Source organism: Falco biarmicus, chromosome 9 (genome assembly GCF_023638135.1).
Source record: "Falco biarmicus isolate bFalBia1 chromosome 9, bFalBia1.pri, whole genome shotgun sequence".
In the NCBI taxonomy this organism is placed as follows: Eukaryota; Metazoa; Chordata; class Aves; order Falconiformes; family Falconidae; genus Falco; species Falco biarmicus.
The window spans coordinates 27,859,898-27,885,209 of NC_079296.1; the positions used below are offsets into that span (position 1 = coordinate 27,859,898).

The 25,312-nt window shown below is 53.1% G+C and overlaps 1 protein-coding gene across 1 annotated transcript in view; it reads right to left on the minus strand.

Moving 5' to 3' along the window:
- Positions 1-25,312, minus strand: part of HPSE2 (heparanase 2 (inactive)) — a 111,977-nt gene that overhangs the window by 5,604 nt on the left and 81,061 nt on the right. Inside the window, exons 6-9 of the mRNA XM_056351831.1 lie at positions 21,845-21,892; positions 13,611-13,704; positions 10,897-11,003; positions 9,640-9,754 (exon numbers count right to left, since the gene is read on the minus strand). Coding sequence (XP_056207806.1) covers positions 9,640-9,754; positions 10,897-11,003; positions 13,611-13,704; positions 21,845-21,892 — 364 coding nt within the window. The remainder of the gene's footprint in view (positions 1-9,639; positions 9,755-10,896; positions 11,004-13,610; positions 13,705-21,844; positions 21,893-25,312) is intronic.

A 25,312-nucleotide genomic window follows, 5' to 3' on the forward strand; every position in this document is an offset into this window, starting at 1 on the left:
GCTCCTGAAACCCAGTTTGGCTGAAGGCAGGGTGGCTTTTTCACTGATCAGCGACCTCTTCCTGGACCCCTGACAGCAGCTGGCACCCACTCCCATATGGCAAACCTTGTGTGAGTGTGGCCCCTGTGTGAGCATGGCCCCCAGGCTGGCAGCACCCACATGTCCCTTGCAAAGACAAGTGCTTGCCTTGCAGCACAGTGCCGGGCATCCCAGCAGAGGCAGCCCTGGCATTGCCCAGGGAGATGTGTGGTTCCAACCAGTACAACCAGAGAAAGAATTTGGCTGTTGGAGTCATGGAGGGCTTCGGTCGTGAGGGCTGAGCCAGCAACACAGCTGTAGCGACAGAGGAGGACTAGCATACAGGAATCTGGTGTACTATTAGTCCCCTGGGAATCAAGGGAGCTTTCTTGCTTTAATTACTTTGCAGACCCATCAAGCAGTGCTGCCACTGCAGCCCTCAGAGCTGAAAGCAAGGAGCACCTGAAGCCAAAGCTGTCCTGTGCCTCAGGAGGTCTCCTGGCCGGGACCCCAGATTTCCAGGCAGGAGAGGTGCTTGTCTCAAGTGAGTGGAAGTGCAGAGCTTGGGCCAGCCACATCTTCTGAGCCAGTGAAGACCCACCAGATTTCCAGTAGACAGGGAAATCCCAGAGGGTCCCAATTAATCTCTTTGCACATTCTAATTAATTGCAGGAGATTTTAGAGACTTCAGCTTTTGGAAACAAGGCTGATTAGGCAGACCTTCAGACAGACCTATTAACCAGACCATCCCGTCTCCAGAGCCATTAGGAAGGGTGCAGGAGCATATTCCCATGCTCGCTCCTAGAGGCAGCAAAGCAGCTTTCCAGCCCACCTGAGTTTGTTCAGTCCACACTCACCACATGTGAGAAGATGTTGCCATAACCAGAAAACCAGAGTAATGGAGCTGCTGGTCCTGCTTTGGTCTCCTGGGGGCTGTAACCGGCAAAGGCAGCTGAACTTCAAACGAGCAGGCTGCTGACCCTGCAGTGCACAGCCTCCTCTGGCTGGGGCTGCTGGGGCATGGGTCTGTGTCACCATGTCACCAGCAGCATCAACTGGCTGCTGCTTGCCCCCTTCCTCTTCTTGCTTCTTCCCTCTTCTGAAGCTGCCCAAGCTCTTCCTCCACCCCTCGGGCACACTTGAGTTTCAACAGCCTGTTATAGATTGTTCCAACCTTCATCCGTCTTTCTCCACAGTCCAAGCAACCCATATGGAGAGACGAGCTGGCTGGTCTGCCTTCCTGTACATCACAGGACAGACAGTTTTAGTCTTTTATCCCTCTGTTGAGCCTGATGGTTTGTTTTTGGCAAAAGCATCATCCAGAAAAGTAGTGATTGTGGTTGCGAGGGCTTGGAGAGATGGAGAAGCCGCCACTTCCCAGGGAGTCTGTTCCAGCAGTTAAACTTCACGTTGTTAACAATTCCACTCCTTATTTTCAGCTTGAATTTGTCTGGCTTCAGCTTCCAACCAGTGGTTCTTGTTCTTTCTTTTTCCTCTAGATTAAAGAGATCCTCAGCATCCAAAGCTTTCTCCCTGTGGAGGTCCTTACATCCTGTTCAAGCCATGGCTGGTCGTTCCTTCAGCAAGGCTGGACTAATGCCGCTTTTAACATTATCCCTGAGTTTTATGTGCTTCTTGGACTGTGGGAGTTAGAGGTTTTCTCACCCAAATCCTGTGCAAGGTCCTGAGACAAGCAGAGCAGGGCATAGCCTCTCCCCAAACGGAACAATTGCTGAAGCCAAAATGATCAGCAATGGGAGAGGGCACTGATGCTGTTCTCACAAGTTTGCATGCATCTGTCCTCAGGCATGTGAGCTGTTTGCCATTTTGCATGTGCACCCTCATCATGTGGGGGTCCTGAAGAGCTAAGTACTTGAGCAGTTTTCTGCAACATTTGCCGCTGCACTGGGGGAATTTGCGGGTGTGCCCTGAGCACCACAGGGGACACTCTAGAGAAGGTGTATGAATGGAGAACAACACTCCTCCTAGCCCCAAACGAGGGGGCTTCAGGTGGACTGGGCTGCCAGGAGCTTGTGGCATCAGCAGGGGAGGATGGGGCCAGCACACAGAGAGATGCTTCAGTGAAGCAGCCCCCTTGACTCTTCCCTCTGTTCTGCCCACACAGCCCTGTCCCTCCTGGGCAGGACAGACTCTTGCTTCGATCCAGGCTCCTGCACCTGTGAAAGGATCAGCTGATGCTTCCCAGTTCCTTTCTTGCTTAGCCTTGGTTCCTGCAGGTGCCCACCACCAGCCGCCTGAAGCTGCTGACATCTCTGCCAGGGTGTCTATTGTTTTCACCATGCTGATCCTCTTCCCTCCTGCCCTAACGGCTGTGAGTGTCTCATCTCACACCACTCTTCCCTACATCACCTTCTGCCTTCACATCTTCCCTGCAGCTTTCTCTGCCAGCAAGAGTCTACAGCTGAAGGGGCTGTAGTGGGGGCTGCCAGTCCCACACCCCAGTGCCTTTAGGCTATGGAGGGAGAGGAGGGGAGGCAGGCATGACGAGGGAGGGCAATGGCTCCATTAGCTGGGCCAGGAGCAGCTATGTAGAGCAGAACTATTGTTGTTGTGGCTGCTTTGTGCATCCTGTGTGGTTATGGGGGCTTATGGCAGGCTGGCTCTTGTCTGGTCTTGTAGACTGAATACCTACTCATGGTTAGGGAAAGGAAACCAGGGCCCAATTTTACAACAGCTCTGCAATAAGTCCCAAAAAGCAGTACAAGGGGACAGCCAAGAGAGTTACTCCCATCCCAAATAACATGCTAATGTGTGTGCACCCATGGGCCCGGAGAGCAGCATTCTCATCCGCTGGTGCCAGCAGCACCACAAGCTCTGTGTTTGGGCTGAGCATCAGCCATTCATCCTACAGCCAGGGTCTCCTCCAGCTCTGCCAGCAGCACAACGTGCAAAGTCTCTGATGAGCATCACATCTTCACAGCCTTCGAGCCGCTACACCCTTTGCTCAGCCCCTCACCTTTGTGTCTGTCTCTTCTGCTCTTTTTCTCCACCCCGGAGAAAGACCAAACACTGACATTAAGGCAAAATTCCTGCTGTGGGAGCAGCAGCCACAGTAATTGCTGCCGGGCACTGATGGTGCCGATGGGACAGCCTGCCCAGGCACCTATAGAGTGGCGAGTGGGCGAGTGGGAAGTGGGTCCTGTCTATCACCACCCTTCACAAGCTGGTCCCCAGCCAGTGGCCTCCACCTTCCCTGGGAGCTGAGCAGATGGAGGAACAGCCAAACTTCTCTTTTGTCATCACCTCTCCCAAACAGGGTCCAGGAGACCTGAGGCTGCAGGAAGGGAGCAGAGCTGTCGGATCAGCGGGCTTGGAAACAAAATGCAACTTCATTGTTTTCTGTTCTGCTGCTTTTCACCCAAACACTACTTCCCTCTGCTCCTTCAGCAAACACCAACCCACCCTGGGAAGGGCTTTACTATCCCACTGCCCCCACAGCCCCAGGATGGCTCTGTCACCAACGTGGGCAGGTGTGCCACTAGCACAGTGCCTCTGGGAGGCGTGGGCAGTGGCCGTGTCCATCCTTCCAAGTACAAGCCACAGCTGCCTGTCTCAGACGGAGTGTGTGTCTCTGCCCCAGTTCCCGGAGCAGGAGGAGCAGCCCGGCTCTAGGTCTGCGCAAGTCCCACAGCTCTGGTGGGTGGGTGCCAGAGCTGCCAGCCACAGCATGGCTTTGATGCATTTGAGAGTTCAAGCATATGCACTTCAAAGACCTTTTTCATGCTGCACTAAGAGGGAAAGGCCCCTTAACCCACTGTGACAGAGAGCAGAGTTTAGATGCTTTAAATCTGTCTCCTGGTTCACAAATAAAATGAGCCTCAGAGCAGACTTAAGAGCTCCTGGAAGCCGAATGCAGCGAGAGTGCAGAAAGCAGAGGATGCTGCAGTCCTTGAAACATGGTATGATCATAGTTGAAAGGACAAGGCAGTGGAGAGGATGCCCAGCTCAGATCTGCTTCAGGTGCTCGTGCCAGGGCTGGCTGGGAGATTTCTGCAGGGCATGATTTCCACTCTTCCCTTCAGTGGGCCGTGCTCCGGCTTGACATCTCTTGGGAAAGCCTTTCCTCTCCACACACCTGAACTGCCCGGGATTTCATCCCTCGGTCCCATGGCCAGAATGAACATCCTGTACAGACAGCTCCTGCCTGTCCTCTCCTCTCCCACCCCTTCCCCGTCTGCAGGCGTCGCTCCTGCCAGAGCCAGTGCTCCAGCGTGCGGGGCAGATGGGGGTGCCAGACGCCCGCGTGGCAGATTTATGGTCATCAGGAACAGTTTCCATGTGTGTGCGAGCTCCATTGGACCCGCTCCCTCCCCCCACCCTTTGTCGCTCCCAGGCTTGGGACCATGCCTCTGCCTCTGCGGCGCATGGCACGCTGCAGCCTGACCCAGCCGCCCTCTCCCTGACAGTGACCCCAAAGCCGAGGGTCCCTGCTGGGGGGAACAGCAACCGCAGTCCTACCCCTGGCAGCTCAGCCAGCTGCGTGTGTGCAGCGTGGTGACTCAGTGCTGGGCGTGCAGATGGGCCGGCGCAGCAGCGGGGCTGAATTCCCCCGGCCCCGCAGCCAGCTGGCTGGGCTCGGCAGCGGGAGTGCAAGCGCTTGCAGGAAAGGGCTCTCCATATGCTTCCCCCTATGGATGCCAGGCCTTCTCCTCACCTCTGGACACTGCCCAGCCAAGCAGCTGGGCAGCCACTGGGCGACCAGATGGCAGGGTGGGGATGGGCATAGGTGGGCGAGGACCCATTCCCGCAGCCCTGGTCTGGGAAGGGCCCCTTCCCGCGCAGCGCAGGGGTGGGAGAGGCACCGTCCAGGGACACGGCTGGGACCTCCAGCTGCAATTAGCAGCACCTCCGGCCAAGGCAGCTCAGCTAATGAGCGCACTGGGGAGCGCATACATGCGGCAGGCAGGAGCATGGTCAGGGCAGCAGCTCCCACCCCTGGCACGGCACCTCGCTGGAGAGCCCCTTGCCTCTGTGCACCCAGACACTGGGGTCCCAACCCATGCCTTGCTGGGGAGGTGCCTGGGATGGGTCAGGCTGGTGCCCCTGGTACCGAATCGCCAGGTGCAGCCCAAGGTGCGGCTCACACCATGCCCTAGGGACCTCAAGGGATGCTGGGGACAGCCGCAGCCTGGCACCAAGCTTGTTCACACCAGGGCTTTTATGAAAACCCAGTTAGGAAGGGAACAGATCACTAAGGACAGACCTGATCTGAGCCTGGTGTCTTCCCTCCTGCAGGACAGATAGTAACTTTCCCATCAAGTTCCTCAGTGCCTTTGGGCTAAGCAGAGGAGGTGAAAAATCACCCGCAGCATCCAAGCGTCTGACCACAGCACTGTCAGGCACAGACCTCCGCACTGCTGTGATGCTTTCTCAAGGACGCCATCAATTCACAGGCAATATCATATTGTCTTCTACTACCACAGCTGAGCAGGCAGCCCCTGCCATTGCTTCACTCTGTGATCCCTCTGGGCCATTCTCATGCAGCATACAAAACTTATATCCAGAAAAGAAGTTTTAGCATCTCCCTAACTTTGGAGAACCAAGTATCTCACTGTCCACAGTCTTTAGAAGAAGGTCCAAGAAGAGCCACAGTTACCAGGAAATGGAAGTCTGGATTTCAGCTTTGCCTTTTCCATGGGGTTTGTGTTGCTCGGGCTCTGCCTAGAAACATGCCCAAGTTTTTCTACACATAGGTGTAACCTTACAGCACTGTGCATTAAGTGAGCAGAAATGACTACCAAGGATGGATAAAAGAGACAGGATTGCCACATGGAAGAGCATTCAGAAAGGTCTTTAACATACTGTAACAATCTGAAAAGAAAGCTCACGCTGACATGGGGGGGCTCTCCAGTGAAATAAATGTATCGCATCCCTCTGGACGGGTTTCAGGAGAGAGAGGTAGACTATGTACACTGTGTGCCTGAAATGAACCTAGAGCTACTAAATGTCAGAGCAGCATTTCAAAGGCACTGCCTTGTGAAAAGTGAGTATCAGTGCTGCTCCTGCCCTCCTTTCCTCCGCTCCTCACTCCCACGCATGGGTACAGATGGGTTCCGGAGCAGGGAGGCAGACTGACATACTGCAAAATGCTTTATTTGAAGGGCTTCTCAAGCACAAGCCCTGACTATTATACAGCTGGCTGCCCCAATCACTCAAGATGAAAAGCACTCCAACCATACATGAAAAAGTTATCTCAAAATAACAAGGCATTAAAACACTTGAGCTCAGTCGCATTAAGGTTGGCTGGAGGATTTCTATTCCCCAGCCTGATCACGTCTGTGCCAGGGCCAGGGAACCTCATGTCACCCAGTTTCTCCTGCTTTGCTCCTCATTAGCCCAGCAAGAGAAAACCATTTCCTCAGATCTGCACCAGGAGGGAGACTCAGAAAGATGACCTTGCCTTCCCCTGCTGTGGCACCTGTCCCTCGTAGGGGATTTTGATGGCACCACCTCTGAGGACAGGGTGGACAGGCAATTCTTGCAGCCAGGACGGGCACTCAGAGCTGCTTTCATGGGTGAAGGACCTGGATGGGGGTGCAAAGGCCATGCCTCTTGCAAGATGCCCCAGAAGCCACAAGATGCTGCTTTGTTCATGAGCCAGCTGTGTGCAGAAAACCCAGCAGAGACATGAGCATCTCCCTAATTTCACCATGAAGCTGCAGTACCCCTTGGCCACACTGCTGCTGCCTGAGACCATTTTCAGGAGCCAGGCTGCACTGCACTGGCAAGGCACCATGGTGCAAAGTTGGGGATAGACCAACTTAAACCTCTGCTTTCAAGGTTTCACTGCACCCCTGCTTGCAAACAGCTATTCCCAGTTGCTCTTGCATTTCCCACTGAAATGGCCAGAGTTCACGAGTTTATTTTCAATCCAAGGCTAACCCACAGAAAACACAGAGCAAGCCTCACCAGGCTGCCCGGGTTTGCTGCCCAGCACCCATGCCCAGACAGCAGCCGTGCCTTCTGCCAGCCCAATGTGCTGGTACCCCTCGCTAGCTCACAGCATGGCCCATGACAGCAGCTATCACCTTGCTATACACAGAGGGGTGCAGTGATTTGCCTGCTCCTTCCCTGTACTTAACAAAAACATTCCCTTCAGCGCTGCGGTCCTGGGGGAGAGGCAGAAAGAAATGTGGTGAGATAGAAACTGAGACTCCCACAGCAGTGTCCACCAAGTGACCCCCATTATCGGCACTCCCCAATCCCCCAACATGGCGCCTACGCCACATTTTACAAGCTTCATTATGCTATCTGCTGTAACATGCCCTAACAGAGACAGTACCAACATAAGCAAAACCAGCAGCATCCGAGGGTCCCAGCTGAAGGACAGGGAGGAGGGCTCACGTGGCAGCAGTGCAGTGCTTATATGGCGATGGACTACAAATCACTTGGTTTTATCTGGGAAGGTCTTTAGCACAAGGATGGAGGGCTGTATTTGCATCGCTGCATGATCCCTGGATCACGTAGGAAGCTCTCCCTGGACTGTGCAGCTACTCAGCACCTAAGGACACCACTGTAAAAGGCTCAGCTCCAGCTCAGCACCCTGAAACGTGCCATCCTCTTATTTGACAAGCAGGGATCAGCAGTGGCAGGGGAGCAGGAGGAGGTGCAAAGGTTGCTATCGGGATCCCAGCCCTGGCTTCCAGCTCTCTGAGGAGCTGCCAGCTGGAGCCTTGATTGATGCTGTGGTGATGCAGCCCTTCTCTCAGCAGGCAGCTGCCTCACGCCCAGCTGGCATGCGGAAACCTCTTTGTCGTGGCAGCTAATAAGCAGATTGTATTTCACAGTGCCGCGGCCCTGTGCAGGTACAGCCAGCGGCTTTCATCTCCCTGATAGCTCCCACGGGAAAAGAGTGGCCGCTGTCCCGCGGAGCAGGTCACGGTCTGGTCTCGCTGGGCTTTTTGGTATTTGCAGCTTTTAAACTCCCTGTTGGTTTGCACCTGTCCGTGGCTCTTTTATAGCACAGGAGTTGAGGGAAAGGGGTTGGGGAAGCACCACTGGAGTTTGTGCAGGAGCACAGTGGTGGGATGTGGGATCAACACTGAAGCACATGGGAGAGAGAGGAAACAGCCCTGAGGGGGGATGTCATCTAACTTATTGGGAGACTTATCTTTAAAACAACAGCAAAATCCATTTTAAAGATCTCCACTGCCTGGGGTTTATTCCTCTAACTCCTTCCCTGGCTTTAATCCCACTCCTAACTGCATGCGTGCTCCAGCTGCTCCAGGGCTCCTGCCCCAGCTGTGCCAGGAGAGCTGGCCATGGGCCACCCACTGCCCACACTGTGCTGGGAGACCTGGCCATGGGCCACCCACTGCCCCACGTGCCTGGCGGGCAGGAGCTGGCCTGCACCCATCTAGCCAGGAGCAATCTAGGGGGGTCCTGAGTTCCTGGGGAGTGGGGGATGTGGCTTGGCCAGGGGAATAGGCTCTTCAGAAGAAATCCATCAAGTGCTTGCCCCAGGCTCAGGTTCATCTCAAACAAAGTTCAAAGCCCGCCAGGCTTTCCCCAGCCCAGGTACCCAGAACTGGCAGGTATGCTTGCCAGAGGGGTACATGTGGGAGCCCAGGGTGCTCCAGGAGATACCTGGAGCAGCACAAGCAGGGGACTGTGCTCTCCTGTTCACTGGTTTGCTCTCTCGAGCCACCCACCAGGCCATGCTGGGGGAGTTAGCGCAGACCTTGTGTCACCAGCTCTCCCGCATCCTTCCCTGACACCCAGGAATGCTGTTGCGGGAATGCTGTTTTCTTGGCTGAGTAGGTAGAGCCAACTGAGAGGTGGCTCCATCAGCCTTTGCCTCCCTGCGGCCACCCCCTGAGATCCCAGGGCAGCATCAGGGCTGTGCACCTCCCCGAAGCAGATCTCCAATCCTGCCAGCAGCCTTTGCTGGGTCACAGACCCATAATCCCTTCCAGGGGACGTGCAGAGCGCCCAGCTGCCCTGCTAGGGTCTCCACCTACAAGGCAGCGTATTAACTAGCTGCTCTCTATCCCCACCCCCCAGAAAAGGAAACCTGCTACTTTTAACAGGGGTTTTCATATGGTTTCTTTATCAGTACCATGTGTACTGGGAACTCCCCCCTGCCCAGGTGTTTTTGAAGAGTGAGGGATGCTGCAGGGCACTGGTGAGAACCACTGCTGCCTGTGAAGCTGGGAATGCCCTTCAAATTCCCTTCACTTTGGTTTCTAGAAATCTGAAGCCGAGTGCTAAGGCTCCAGCCTGGCTTCCCCCAGCCCAGCTCACCACTAGCAAACCAGCTGCTTGCCCTGTGCCATGCATGGTGGTCCTGCCACACCCCTCCCTCCCTCCCTCCCTCCCTCGGACTCTGCAGCCTGCACTGGCACCCCTCAGTAGCACCAGCCTGCCTCCTGTGCTACCAACCCTGGGCACCAAATGAAGTTTCAGCTACAGAGGTATTGCTCTCCTATCTGCCTCCAACATGTTGCATTTGATGTGAACTAACATCTCCTATTAACACTGCAAGAAACATCTGGAAAAATTAATTTTCAAGCAGAGTTCAGACAGGTCACAAGGAGAAAATCCCCCCCAAAATGAGCAGGGAGAAGCCAGCACCAGCGCAATGCCCCTGGGCAGACCTACCGGCAAGGGGTTGAAGTTCTGGTCCACCAGGTGGTTGTGGCCATGGTCGAGGAAGGAGTGCCGCACCACCACATCGATGCCCTGGCTGGCCAGCAAGCCCAGCGTGTTCAGCCACCTGAGGATGGAGGGAGCAGAGTCAGGCTGCTGCGGAAGGACCACCCAGCCCCAGTGGCACAGCTGCGCTCCGGAACACAGTGTTGCTCTCATGTATTCAACCTGGAGCCTGCTCCCAGCACCTCAAGTTGAAGCTTACAGATGGTTTTGTGAGCTAGGTATTAACGACCTCCCACCATCCCTGCCCTGGCAAGCCTCCACACCTCTCCCCCCACTGCAGCCACCTCTGCCCCAGCTGTGCCCGGCTTGCATGTCCCAACTGTGTACCTGAGCCCCTGCATGCACCTCAGCATCACAACCCTGTGCTCAAAGCCGGGGGCGCTCCCCAGCCTGCCAGCACTCCGCACCCACCATCTCAGCAGTGGGGACCAGACCTTTGCACCAGCCTATCTCCTCACACACCCCGGGAAAAGTCTTCAACCCTCACAGCCTGCCACAGCCCTGATACCCCAGGCATGTCCTCGCACCTCCCTGCAAAGCCTGGATAATCTTCCTCCATCTTTCATGATGACAGCCAGCTCTGAAGATCTGAACTGGGGCTTTGCAGCAGGATGCCAATGCCATGGGGCTGTGCCAGTAGACAAGCCCCAGGAGCCAGACATGGTTGTAGCTTTGAAGAAGGAGAGAAAACAATTTCCAGAGCAGAACTCTGCTGAGCACTTCCCTGGGCAGACGCCCCAGGAGTGAATGCATGCAAGGACATATAGCTGCAGCCTGAACCAAAAACACAGAGCAGGAGGAAGCCCAGGTGATCCCAAGCTATGAAGCAAGGCAAGCCTGTCAGGATGGCAGCTCTGGGGTCCCAGAGCTGGGGTGCTTGAATCACACCTCCCTTCCATGCCCATGCCCTGCGGCCACACCGTTGATACCAGTGTGGGATCCCACGCGGTCCCCTCCTTACTCTGCTACTCTGGATATGCCAAAGGCTGGCTCACCTACAGGAAAGCAGAGCTGAGGAGGGGTAATAGATTCTACAGAGGAAATAACAGTGCACAGGCTGCTGGGGAGTACCAAGGGGGGTACAGTTGGGCTCTCTGGGCACGGAGCTGGCCCTCTCCCAGCTGCAGTGGCTTTGCAGCACTCAAGCCCGCAGAGCCCGTGGGGGTGGCAGTGCCCTGGCACCAGCAAGCTGGCATAACTCACAAGAACCCGGCCGCATAGGAATCGGAGAGGTTGTTCATGCCTCCGGCTGAGGTTGTGCCAACACCTTCCAGCCAGATCTTCTTCCCCGGTGTGTATGTGTTCACTACCTGCACAGAAGGGAAAAGCAACCAAAATGACTCTCATGAACCTGTGATTTAAAGCCAAGGCAGATATCTCCTATGCTACACCCTGGGAAGGCTTACAGAGCCCTTCGGTAACAGTGCTGCTGGGCAGTCAGTGCCTGCCTGGCCCTGGCATGGTTACTAGGTGTCTTCACCATGGGTGGGTGGTGGGACACTGTTCCTCACTCTCTCCTGCCAATGTCACATGTCCCCTATCCATCTTCTGGAGCTGCTCCAAACACACCCTCCCAAACATGCTCTCATGCTCCCAAACCCAGACCCTGCTCTTTCCTTGTGGTTTCCCCACACACTCTGCAGGCTGCCCTGCCACATCACCTCAGCTCTCTATGTCCCTATGCAAGGTGGCTGCCTGCCACGGGGAGCACCCCAGCCCCAGCGGCTATGTGGTGTGGGGGTACTGGGACACGTACTGAAGCCACATGGAGGAATGGTGGACACCTGAGAAGAAAGTAGTGGATGCCTCCAGGTGTGGCTGAGCAGGGGCTACTTTACCAGCCAAGGTGTACCTGGCACAGGCGGGACACGTGGGTCCGAACATGCTGGCCCACCCCTTACAAGGCTCCAGCTGGCAGTGCAGACACCTGTGAGATGCCATCTGGGACGGGAGGGCTCAGATGGCTGGAGCTGCCCTCTCCCAGCATGAGCAGCCTCTGGCACCATGCAGTGCCCCGTCCTCTCTCTTGCAATCCCACTTCTCCAGGCTGGGCGACAAGCTCCCACGACCAGATGTCTGCAAACCCAGTGGCCCAAGGAGCGCTCTGCACAGCCTGATGGATCCTGCCCCATTAGTGAGGAGCGCTGGAATGTGCTAGATGGACTGGGATCCCTCAAAGATGTTAAATACGCCAGCTCTGGGCTGCCTCCCACTCACAGCCTGTGAGAGTCGATATCCCTGACTGAAGCCCCAGAGGTGTTGGCATCCTGCCTGTAATTATCTAAGCCCGCCACCTTCCCCAGTCAGAGAGGAAGCAATAAAACAGGGAAGTGGACAAGCCCAGCTGCTCTAATCAGCCCCGGCAGGATGCACAGACTCAAAGCCAAGCTGGAGGTTATTAGCACCCAGTGCTGTGCTTTTGCTCAGCCACACTGGCATTCCCGGGAGAGCCCTTCCCTGGCCCTGCCCCGCACAGACCAAATCCTGCCCTGTGGGTGCAAGGGTTCCCCCAGCCCGCACTGAGGGCAACTCCTGCTGCCTCTGGTCTGGGGATGGATGGGGTCCCGCTCCTTTCCCAGCAGGTTCCCAACCTGCAGTAGAGGTGGGACATGTGCCACCACTTTTGTTGGGGTGTTGTACCCCCAGTGGGAGCAGGGCAAGCCAGTGCCTCTGGTTTGCCTCTGTGCTGATCCCGCCAGCTGCCTCATGCCTCCCCGCGGCAGGAGGATCATCCACATGCATGGATGATTCCCAGCTTGTGCCAGAGGACTCAGCAAGCAGCTCTTCTCCAGTTTTGCTGTGCTGACCCTCACATCCCCTTTCCCGGGGCCTCTTTTGAGTTGTTTACTCATCCTATGGTTTCTCCCTGAAGGAATTACAACAGTAAGACATTGTGGTGACTGGTAGGGTATGAAAACTTAGACAAGACAGATAGATGGACATCTCCTCTAGTCCCTAAAGCCTTCCCCGCTTACTAGGTGCTCCTTACTCCTTCCAGGACTGACAGCGGAGTGGGCCACTCACAGTCACGGCCTCCATATCAGCCAAAGCAGGGGGACTTTGCAAAGCCCCCACCACCTACCCAGTTGCTAAAGATGTGAGCAGGGTCCCCCCAGCCGGCAGGGAGAAGAGCGCTCGCTGCAGGCTGCGTTAGCCAGGCAGAGCCATGGGCTCTGACACCACACGCCAGCAACAGCTGGGTTTTATAACACAGTCAAAACATGACCATCGGGAAAAAAAAAAAAAAAAAAAAAAGAGTTGTTCATAATGGTCATGATTCTTCACTAGTGAAAATCACCCTGGAAATGCAACTATCACAACTTTGCAAGCAGCATTTTTAGGCACTGTGAGCAAGTGGGGCAAGGTACTGCAGTAGGAGCCCCCTCCTGCGCAGGCATGGCTGCGCTGGGGATGGTTTGGTACTGCCTGGCTGCTCCTTCTGCTCCTTGTCCTTGGGAGCAAGTTTCAGAGAATATCCACATTACATGCTGCTCGCTACAGGAATGGACAGATGAGAGTGTCAAGCCAGGTGGCCACTTTAGAAAGGCTTTGCATGGCAGTCGGCCCCTGCCCTGTGCATCCAGCCCATGTCCTGGCACACCTGGCACACCTGCACACAGCTTACCTCACGCTGCAGCCCGTGGCCGCTTCCCTGCTGACCTGCCTGCCACACATCCCACACAGGGGCTGGGCATCATGCTGCCTGGTCTGTCCTCCCATTCCCTGCAGGAGGGCTGCCTGCATTTCAGCTGGGAGCACAGCCATCCCCAACAGCCGCCCTCCATCCCTGCCCCACAGCAGCTCCTGTGGGAGCATGTCAGTGCTGCTGCCAGAGCCCCGGCCACGAGCTGTGCCAAGACCGGGCACCGTGGGCACAATGCCCCCTCACCCCTTGCAGGCCCTTTGCACTCACGCACTTTCTGGATTTTCCTGATCTGGTCAGTGAGTGTGTCTAACAGGCGAGTTTTCAGGAAGTCCGTCACTTTGGCCACTCGACCATCGATGTAGTAACTGGAAGGAAAATAGGAAGACAAGGATCAAACAGCTGGGAGTAGCTCTGCCCAGAACCACGTCCTCCCACCCTGCTGCTGCCCCATGCCAAGAAGCCTCCTCTGCTCCAGGGGAGTCCCTGATTACACCCTGCCCTGCCCTGGCCCTCTGGCCATGCCGGTGTCTGGCAGATGCTTTCAGTCTCCAAAACAGTGTGTGAGCTGGACACACCCCGAACACCGAGCATCCTGCACTGCAGAAAACACGGGAAGTTTTGCACTTTCTTGACTATTGCTGGTGAAACTCTGGGAGCAGAAAACCAAAGGCTGGGAGCAAAATGCCACCGACAAAGGCTTGGCAGCACTCTCTGCACTGATGTCATGGAGATCCCAGGGAAAGAGACCCTCTTTCCCACCCACACGATGCCTGTGATAGCTGCAGCTGGGCTGCACGACCAGGGAGATCTTGAGAGATCTTCTGCTCACCTGGCTCGTCCCATCTGTACCTGTCCCCTGTCTTAGGGACACACAGTTTTAAAAACACAGATAAGTCAGTCCTGCTCTCACAGAAATCCCCTCTGCCCTGGGAATGCCAGGGAGAATTGCCTGTACAGAGGGCTGATTCCTGTTCTCCATATGCTTTCTTATACAAAGCACAGCTATAGTGCTGCCAGTCGTGATGCGAATCATCTGTCTCTAAGTGTGGGAAGAAGACTCTGAAATGCCTCAATACTGTCTCCTGGCTCGAGGACATAAGGTAAAGCAGTCTGTCCTGGAGTGCAAACACCCTGTGGCTGGAGGTAATCAAAGCCAGCTCCTCCTGAGGAAATGTCTGGGGCTGGCACCTCAGCCCCCACGCAAGGAGCAGTGGAAGCCCTTGCACATCTCCCAGAGGCTCCTCCCAGCCTTGCAGAGACACCAGAACGTCTGCTGCAGCATGCACTGGCATAACCCTGGGACAGCCATTTAGCTGATAAATAGGTTTTGCAAGAAGAACTTTCTGACACCCTCCTCCAAAATCTGCAGTGTGCATCAGTTACCCAACACAGTGAGCCACGGAGCATGTTGGAGCCGTGCTGGGGGGACAGAGGTGCACAGGAATCACAGCAGCTCTGGCTGGGGCTGGCAGGGCTCAGCCATAGCCTCCCACTCCTCATTGGAGCCTTGTCCACTTGGCATTCAGTTACACAGATCCTTCTCCTTCTCCACAGACTTCAGTGCAGCCATGGGTGCTGAGATGCATAATGGGCCGAAGACCTGGGGTCTGAAGAAAGGTGGATTCACCTTTCCAGGGCTGGTTTCTCCATAACATATATCTCATTCACACCAGCATAAAGCTGTAGCGGCTGCTTTACTTGGGTGCTGGAATGCAGGAGCATCCCCAAAGGATGCCATGGGCTAACTCAGCCGCAGCCAGAGCACCTGGCACATGTGCAACATGCACGAGTGCTCAGAGAGGATTTTTGTGTCTCTGCTCCAAGTCACTACACAGGTAACAGAATAAATGTGCTTGGAGCTGTGCAAGGTTGCGACCAAGGGGGAACAACGCCAGCACTCACTGTCCCAGAACAGAAATGCATTACAGGCTCGACTTGCAAATGCATTAAACAAGAAGAGCCTCCCTTGTCAGCCCTCCCCCAGGTGTGCGGCCACAGCTGCGTCCCCAGCAAAGCATGGGATCATGCCAGTCACACCCCAGTTTCACTCCGATGTGTAACCCAGGGAAGGAGGCAAGAGGCGTTTCTGTATGACCATGGTGACTAGAAGGTGCTAAGGGCAGAGATTATCTCCGGGGAGGACTTAGGAAGTGTTCAAAATCGTTCTGATCACTTATACACAACTGAACCACTGGCTGCCGGGAGGAGAGCAGATCTGTAAGCAGCAGGCAGCAGTGGGGTTTACAGAGATTACTTTTTAAGACAAAATTACAAAGCAATGTACTCTGGGGATGGCAGATGTTTGGATTTTAGTACAGCACTTAAGAACTGAACAGAAATGATCTTTTCAGTCTGCTGTGGACCAAAAACCCCATCACCTGGGCCAAAAGCTGCCTGAAAGGCCATAAAAAGAAGGTTGCATTGACTGGGAAAAAGAGGGAGTTAGACCTCAGTCTGTGTATGGCCCCTCCAATGCAGCAGGCTTTCTGTAGGGTTCAGCTTGTCTGCACAAGTCAGTATGGTTCCAGAGCCCAGAATAAACCCCTCAGAAAGCAAAGGCAGGCTTGCACCTCCCCATCATCTCATTCAAGCACGAGGTGTGCTGTGACCCACAGCTCCACTGCCAAGGGAGAGGAACATCTCTCCAGAGGCAGCAGCAGAGGAGGCTCTGCCAGCCCAGGGGCTGCGGGGAGGAGGCAGCCTAGGAAGGAGCTGCTGTGCTGAGCACAGCCAAGACCCTGCAGGGAAGAGAAATGCCCTGGGACAGTGCCACAGTCACATTTTTTTTGACACCTTCATTAACAAACCAGAGAAATGGGGATTGGGAGAAGTATGAAAAGAAAAAAAATAAACCCACTTCAGCATCAGGAAATCTTGTTGGTAGCATGTCTCCCAGGGCTGCAGGGAGGGGAGCACATCCTCTTTGGGTATTTAAGCAGAGCATGAAGACAATGACAAGCTTCTGTAAGATATGCAAGGATCTCTTGCAGATCTGCCTGTGAAGTTCTGGGACACCAAGAAGTGCTTTCAACCTCCCCAGAATGGGAAAGACAGAAAATGGCAGCAGCTGCACAAGGCTTGCAAGGAAGAGAGAGGCACTGAGGTCTTCACTGCTACCAGGCTACTCAGGAGCAGTTTCCAGCTGTAGGCTTCGTCACTGAGATAAGGGCACTTCCTTTTGAGAAATCCAACTGTCAGTAAAGGTGGTATAGAAAGCCGCAACATGCAAACAACTGTCAGGCCTTTAAAGCAGGAGAAGTGCTCATTAGGCGTGGATTATCCCCAAGAGCAAAGGCAACAGCTTTCCTGATATTTACAATGACTCAGTGCACTTGACTTGAAAAAAAAAAATCCTGAACAGTCACAACTCTCCAACCTCCAAAAAAGCCAACAGCAGCTGCAGAGAGCTCCAGCACTGACAAGTACCTCCCCAGGCAGCAGTACGGTGCACAGGCAGCTGGGCCAAGCCAGCCCCAGGGGCTGCACCATCCACAGCCTCCTCTCCTGGTGCCGGCAAGGTCTGAGTGCCAAAGGAGACGAATGGACAGACCCTCCCCAGCACAGGCAGGGTTCTCTGGCAGCCACGACTCTGCAGAGGCAGAAGACATGTAGCTCATGGACAAGCTATCCCTCTCCAACACAGGCTGGCAGATCTTCCATTGGGTTCTGGGTATGATGCAGCATCAGTTGGCCCCGAAGCCTAGGAGATATCAGCATGCCCACCGTGGGCGCAGACCATGCCGTTTCTCGTAATATAGGATAGAACAGATATGGGCAGTTGCATGCAGAGCTGACTTATTGTGTCCCCTGATCTGATGCTGCTATCACTGTAGACAGACAATCTTTAGGAACACAAGAAGAGCCAGGCAAGGAAACGGGATGTAGCAACTAAATCCTAGATGACATGTCTCAGAAGAAAGACCATGTACTTTGGGTGCCCTATTATACTACACAAAGCTGAGGCCAGTTCTCCCCCTTCTGTTTACATTATCCCATTTCTAAAAACTGAATTTGAATATGCCCTAGAAACACGGGATGGGATCAGTGCACTTTGCAAAGGGAAGTGTGACAGTATCAGTGTGGAGGTGACCAAAGCAGAGCATAGTGCAGGGGGAGTACTTGGCCAAGGGCTGGGCAGGGATTTGTGCTAGGAAATGCACCACCCCAATTCCCAGCCCCCATCCCTAGCTGGAACTGAAGCATGAAACTTGAGACACAAAGACAAGAGCTGGGAACAGTACTGAAGTAGGGCTGAGCACAGTGGCCAGTCAAAAGTGCCCTTGTTCTTGGGCAGGCTGCAAGGCCAGGATGCCCACAGTGCCTCCCAGAGAAGGACAGTGCCAGGCACCAGGGCACCTGGGCAAACCTGACTCTATCCTGTCACCTTCAGGTCTTGTGCTGCCTTTAAAATGATGTTCTGGAAAGATCCATGATTTGCTGCGCAGGACCATGAGCATCATCCTATATTTGATGAAGGCAGTGCACTGGCTCCTGAGCAGCTGCTTTCATTTACCTCCTCTTTCATTTTAAAGAGAAACCTTTGCCCCTATTATCTGACCTCTTCTTCTGTTGCAGTTAATTACATTAAAGCCCACTTCCCAAAGCTCAGGAATTTCCGGATCTACTTTGTTGCCTGCTGCTACAGGGGGAGGCTGCTAGGAATTAGGGCATCATCCTGCCAGGGACGCCAAGCGAGGCAGATCCCCACCATCAGCGTGACACCCGGCCACCACCACAGCTGTGAAACCACGACACCTCTGCTGACAGAGGCAAGCCTGACCCCCGAGCATCTTCCCAAGGAGAAGGCAGAGTCCCCGTCTGCAGCTCAGAGCACAGGGCAGCCCCACGGCTCTCCCTGGAGAGGAGAGGCGGGATGTGACCTGTTCCTCCCAGGTAAAGACCTGTGGGCACAGGGGAGAGGTGCCGCCTACCTCCAGTCAACTAATAAATGCATTGATAAAGAAAAATCACTGGGGACTGCCCTCTGGCCCTAAAGGCACAACTCACACCCACGTCTTTCTCTGCCCCCAAACAAGGTGCCTTTGTCTGTCCCACTAGTGGGAGCCGTCTCTGACCCATGCCATCTCCCCAGCTGTGCCCTGGCCTCACCTGGGACCATGCTGGTGGCCCAGGGCTGCCAGGGACTGGGCCCTCCATCAGACAATGCAGAGGATGGCAAGCCAGTGGGCAAAGCTGTGCCCTGGCCAGGTTTACTTACCAGCAGAGATGGGCCAGTGATTCCATCATGCAACCCCTTCCTCCAGGCACAGCCTTGGCAGACACTGCTCTCTGAGCACTTGCAGCAGGCTTGTGCAAGCCCAAGTATATACCCATGGTATATATGTCAGGGGGGGTGTGTGTGTGCGTGCTAGGCAACTCTCCCCTGACACCTCTGGGAAATCTGCCCCCCGCTACTGCCTCATGAGCATCTCCACCGGCACATTCAACATGTCTAAGCCAGAACAAGAGAAGTCACTCAAACCAAGCCTGGCAAAAGCACTTTAAGCAGCATCTCACACAAGCCCATGTGCCTGGCATGTCTGATTTGCCACATAGGGCAAGTGACTTTCCATCTTAGAAGATATCACGGCATTTTCCAAGGAGTCACAGGGATAGATGTCCACTGGTTTTGAAGATGCAAACATTTACTTTCTCCGTAAGTAATAGGGATTTGTGCTTCAGAGGCAGCACTGCATAAGGATTTACCCATTAAATATGCCAGACTTGGAGCCATGCACAAGACTTGGGATGGAAACCCAGCTGTACAGACTGAGAGCACAGCCAGGGATGGAACTGGGCATGGCTGCAGGTCTAAGTGGGCAATGGGTCTTCACCTCGTGTGAGGATGCCAGCACTGAGCAGATATGGCTGTGGGGAGGTTGCTGAGCAGTGGAAACCCGCATCCAGAGGCTGAGAGGATCCACAATAAACCAAGCATTTACTCATAAACAAACATAACAAACTAAATTATTGGGGAAATGCCAAAACTCTCAGAGCCACTGTCAGTCCCACCTGCCACACCCTCCTTTAGTGGAAATTCCCTGGGTGTTTTGAAGCCATTCACACATCCCTCTCCAGCAACACTTTACTTCTGAAGAGCGAGGCACACATGCTGAGTTGCGTATGTAAGTGAAACCATACTCTGAAAGGCTGGACAGGCTGCTTATTTCCACCCAGTGTCGCTTTTCTGTCAGATACATTTCAGATATATTGTTTTCACATAGAGAATAGGGATCCCTGCAATGTATTCCCTTCTCAATTCCCTTTCTGGATCGAGCACAGCCTTTTCAAAGGAATAACAGATTTGACAAATTTATAACCAATATCCCGGGAGAATGTTAGGGTTTGGAACAGAAGTATTCATACTTGAAGTTAGACAGCAGTTTAGTTTCCTGCTAATAATTTTCTTCTTGGATACAAAGGAACTTGTTTTGTTTTGTTTTGCTGTTTGGAGCAGAGGGATGAGACACTGTTTTGACATTTATTCATAAACAGTACAGAAGCCCAGCTTGGAGCTGTGACCATTGCCAGTCCTCGCAAACGCATACGGGTGCAATCTCCAGAGCTGCAAACCTGGGCTGGGGGGGAAGCAGCTCCTGCGTTGCAGTGGAAATGGGTCAGCAAGCCGCATCTCAGCTCTGCCAACCCCTGTGAGGAGCTGCAGCAGCCACCCCACTCACAGGTTGGCTGCTCAGCACCAGAGCTGCTGAGCACTTTGCACTGATCCTATAAGAAAAGTTTTCAAAGCAGCCATGCAGGCAGATTCCCTGTGCACCAGATGAAACTCCACATCTGAAGCCTGGAAGTTTGTTCCTTCAACTCATCCAAGGGCTTGGCCCAGTGATCAAGCCCCATTGCAGAAAGCAAATTCCTGGACTAAGTAAATGTGATCAGCACATCGTGTAATCATGAAAAGCAAATTCCCAGCTGAGACATAGATCATTATTGCACAGCATGAGCCTGTAAGTAACACAAATCCCGCTCCAAATGCTCTGCTACCCCACTGCCCCCATTGCAGAAAGTTGCTGCTGCCTGGCAGGAAAGCCCCAGGAGCCAAACACCCAAGCAAGCACCACTGAGGAACAGGACTTGCTAGATACTGGTCATGCCTGGTGCTATAAACCATTCTGAGACACCAGCAGTTGCTTCTGCAGGAGGCTCCAAGGTTTAACACACTGACACAGAGACTGTGGGCAGACTTGCAAAAAAATCTCACGTCTTAAAACCAAGATCTTTTGAAAAGAAGGTCTCCAGATGGGCTTTACAATCCACACTGCTACACTTCAGCAAAGCAACCTGAGCACCCCATGGAGGGTCGCTGTGAAGGACCAGCTTGGGGAACAAGCCCTATGGGCAGCACACACAAGCCCACCTTGGACCTGAGACCCCAGCTCCTGTGCTCCAGGTCAGTGCCCCACCTGGAAAGTTTAACGCAGCATCAAAGCAAATCCGCTTTTTCTGGGAACAGGGGGGTCTCACCATGCTTTTTGCTCCAGTGGATGCCTGTCTCTGAAACATGTCCTTTCTGTGGCAGGAGAGAGTCCTGCTGGCCCCACAAACCCATTTTCTATCAATTTTGGTCATCACTGCTGTGCTTGCACACTGCCTAACCTTTGCACTGGCATTTGTGCTCCCACTGCAGAGAGCCACAGCCGCTGGGGAGCCTGCCTCTGGCTACAATGTGCAAACTGGGGCAGTTGGAAATAAGAGGAGGAAAAAGATGTTTATGGATTTTCCCCCGCATAAGGAAACCTTTCCCTCCACTCACTCCCTCAGCGCTTGCTTTGTTCTTCTAAACTGCAGAACATGTAGGAACCAGGAGGAAAACTGGGTATCAGCATCTCTCTGGCAGCCCCAGCAGGGCCTGGATCTTGGATGTTCACTCCCTTTCCATCAACATCTGCTCCTGGGGCTCCATGTACAGCGTAGGACAGCAGTGTGCCTATGGGCATCCGAGACGTGTACAAAACGGAGCAGGGACTGGGCATTACGCATTTACCATTGGACTAAGCTGCCTCTCCCTCCTCTGGGCCAAATCAGTTTAGCTTCAGAGCAGTGGTCATGGGGAGTCAGTGACTGCGGTGAAAGGAAAAGGGCTTTCGGATAGTCCCGTACATCTGTCACACACTGCTTTTGCTTCTCTGAGGTCCCCACCGCGGCCACCACCGGAGCTGCCTGCTATCCCAGCTGCCCCCAGGACTCCGCACTCCAGCTCGGGGCTTTGTTCCAGCAGTCAGGCAGGCCAGGCATGCAGGCAGTGGTATTTTTAGCCTCTGTCTCAGCTGCAGTGGTAAAGGTTAATACATCCCCTCCTGTACTTGTTCAAGAGGCTCCAGAAGGAGGGGCAGAGCCTCTTTTTCGCCTACTTAAATGTAGCAGGATGACAGAAGAGGTGGCTGTCACAGGTCTGCCCCTTTTCACACCCAGACAGCCCATCAGCTCTGCTCCCAGCAGTCTGATCACTGCAATTAGTGTTGGAAAGTAGAAGGAATGGTGAATACCTACTGTTGCCAGGTAACAGCATCCACCGTGCTGCCAGCCACTTTCATGAACCTATAGGAAACAGAGGAAGAAACCATATAAGCCCAATGTTGTCAAGGGGAAGTCCTAAAACCACCGATGCCCATCTTACACCACAGGATACCAAAGGCAGTCACTGCACTCACAGACCATTTCTAATGAAAACTTTGCATCCTTAAACGGAAGGAATAAATTACACTTAATGCAAATTCTTGTAGGAAGCACAGCTGGGAATAATAGAGTGAAACCCAACTGGCAGCAGAGCTCTGAGCATCATTTTGGGGAAGGTAAGGAGAGCTTTCAGAGCACAACAACATTTCAGGAACAAGATCTTGGGGAATGTACTTAGTTCTATGACTGCAACAATTCTCAATAGCAATCAAAGAAAAAGGAGACACTTCTTCAACCAACGTGTATTTAAGCTGAGGAACTCCTTGCCCGGATTGAAGCAAGAACTGGAAAAATGGAAGAAAATGGAAATAAAACCCAGCAAACCTATTAGATGCAAAGATGCTACTTCCAGCTCATGAAACCCCTGAGCACTGGAGGATGGGAGGAAAGGTTAGACAAATACCGCTTGCTACATATGTCCCTTTTTTTGATGCTCTCTCTTTGGCATTGGCTGTCAGCAAACTAATGGGTTGCTGACCTGGGTGCACTTTTGGTGAGTCCCATTCCTATGACTAACCACAGCACTTCCATCCACAAGGTTACAGTGAGTTACACACATGTATTAGTCTCCTGATGGTTTGTGACCCAAGTATCTTAAAGAAAATACACCTCTTCCAGACAGCCCCTATTTGAGTCAGACCTGAGGCTACACAGGTGTTATCTGCTTACACCACCGATGCCAAACCCTAAGCAATTCCTAATCTTGGGGACTGTGTGCAACCACCATAGCAGCAGCCTCTAGCACAGGCTTGCTGCCATCCAAGACGGTCCCTCCCGGGCTCCCTGGTCCAGCAATCCAAAATGCACCTTGGAAAACTGCAGCTCCCACAAGGAAGCCCAAGCAGTTACTACATTATTATGCTTAAGGACACAGATATGAAAACAAATAAAGGCACACACCAACTGAACAAGCAAGCTTTTCTATTCAATATGTAACGTGCCGGGTAGCTGATGCATTTTGGAAGTGGTGATCTATGCACATGACAGAAGACATCGGCTTGAGCAAGCGAACATGAAGAGAGAGAGACCGATTCTGTATTGTTGTGGGCTGCTCTGGTGCACAGGGATCCCAGGAACACAACAGGAATCACACAGCTGCCCTGACTTGATGGGGACACAGGGATGGGTGGCACTGGGTCCTGCAACCTCTGACTCCCACAGGACAGTCCATGACCAAGGGTGGGGAAGGAAAGGGAAGGTTTGTGAGGAAAGATGAGACCTTTTATCAGACTAGTTGTGGTGGCAGGGATGAGCAGCATGCTTTCCGGCGCACGAGCTTCTAATCAGGTCTGAAACAAGAGCAGCAAGCTTCAGGCTAAATATAGCTCGGAAACAATCATTCTGACTTTAAATTAACAACGATGGTCAATTATAGACTGGGACAAAAGGGCAGCTGGACCCTGTGAAGCATAAGAGGACACTGGCAAAGGCAGTGGTAATAAATCCCTGCAGACAGAGAGGGAAGAGATACAATTAGAAATGGAAAAACAATAACACGCTGTAAAAACCCGTAGGCACTGATGCATCCCTGATTCTGCTGCCTAGCAGTGCTGTGAGCTTCAGTTCCCAGGCACGCCTTTCAGAAAGGCTTTTACATCTCTCTTGAGGGTCAGGCCCAGGAGACCAGTGCCAGGGTGGTGATTTGGGGACAGTTTCTCCCCAGCTGAGCAGGGTGAGGAGACCAGCCAGAGAGGTGCGAGCTCCTTGCAACTCAGAGCAGTCATGTGGCAGAAAGAGGATTTTGCAAATATTGCTATGGAAAGGTTGCTGTTCTAGAAAACTATGTGTGCAGAAGTATGCCAAAAGGATCAAAATACCCAGCTCCCAGGTTTTAAATGCTCACTACAGGGACTGCTGCCTAAAACGTAATGGATGAAGCATACAAGAGTGAACTAATGAACTCTAAACTGAAATGATGAACACAATCTATACTGCGTTTGAAGATCGATCAATTGCAATTGTGTTTGAAGAGTAGTCCACCTTGCTTTATAACCTCAAATGTTTTATGTTCTGGTTGCAAAATAAACCATCCCAGATGTTACTAAATCACTTCTTCAGGCTCAGCTTAACACTCTCCACTCACAGTCCAAAACCATGAGTAGAACGAGCTCGGAGGGAGAAGCTGTCCGGTTTTCCTCACCACTTCTACAGTGCCTACAGCCCTGCTGCAAATACACCCACAACAGCCGTCTTTGAACAGGGACTGAAAAGCAAAGCAAATCCTCAGCATAACTTCCAGCATCCTTGGAGCAGCAGAAGCAGGACATCCATCTGTCCCATCTCCCATGTTTCCAGACAGCTAATTGGCCTGTTGTTAAAAGCTGCTGAGAAAAATTTCTTCTAGGACACAGGTATCACTCAGGCAGCGCAGTGCAGACCAAAAGCAGGAAAGAAAAGGCACTGGTTTGCATAGTGTTCTGTCTCCATAAGACCAAAATAAATTGGTTAGTTCTGGTCATTTCAAATTTGACTATAAAAGATGCACATCTATCTCAAATTTTGCTTTCCATATTCTGTTTTTCTTTCTTTCTTTTTTCTCTTTTATTGAGATTTTTGCAGGGTGGAATAAAAAATTTCCTGGTAAAACTTCAAGTTCTGTGCCTGGAGTACCTCAGACGACCTGGCCAATGGACAGTACCCTCCAAAGGGAACCTCCAGCAGCTCAACAGCCAACAAGTGGTACTGCATGAGCAAGAGATGAAAGCCCAGGGCAGGTGGAGATGCAGTGATGCACAGATATCAGAATATCCTCAGCTTTGGAGTACAGATGTTATTAATCCCTTTATTCCTGTAGCACCTGTGCTTCTCAAACCACAGACTTTGAGGCCAGTGAAGATCCATCGGGGCTAAATGACCAGTGCTGGCATATTTTTATCTGGGATTTCCTGGACTGCACGATGTCCATGTGTGGAGTGCAGGCAGAGCAAACCAGACTCTTCCGGGAGGGCTCAGATCCCTGCACATGTGCTGCACAGATGGGCTGGGCTGGCACAGTAAATCTGCCATTTTCCTATACACTGGGCTTTCTCTGTGAGCACCAATTGGCTGCGCAGCACACGTGCAGTAAAAACCCCCAGAGGCAGTGGGACCAGCTCAGCTCACACTGTGCAGGCAATGTGGGCAACTACTGTAGTGATGCCCTGTAGTGCAGATGTGTGGCAGCTCCAGGGCATGCCTGTGCAGTATCCCTGGCTGGCCCTCTGCATGTCAGAAACCTGGGAAAACACAAAAATCTTCAAAATCTGCTGGGCCAGCATCTCTAGGTGGGAAAGCAGAACACGT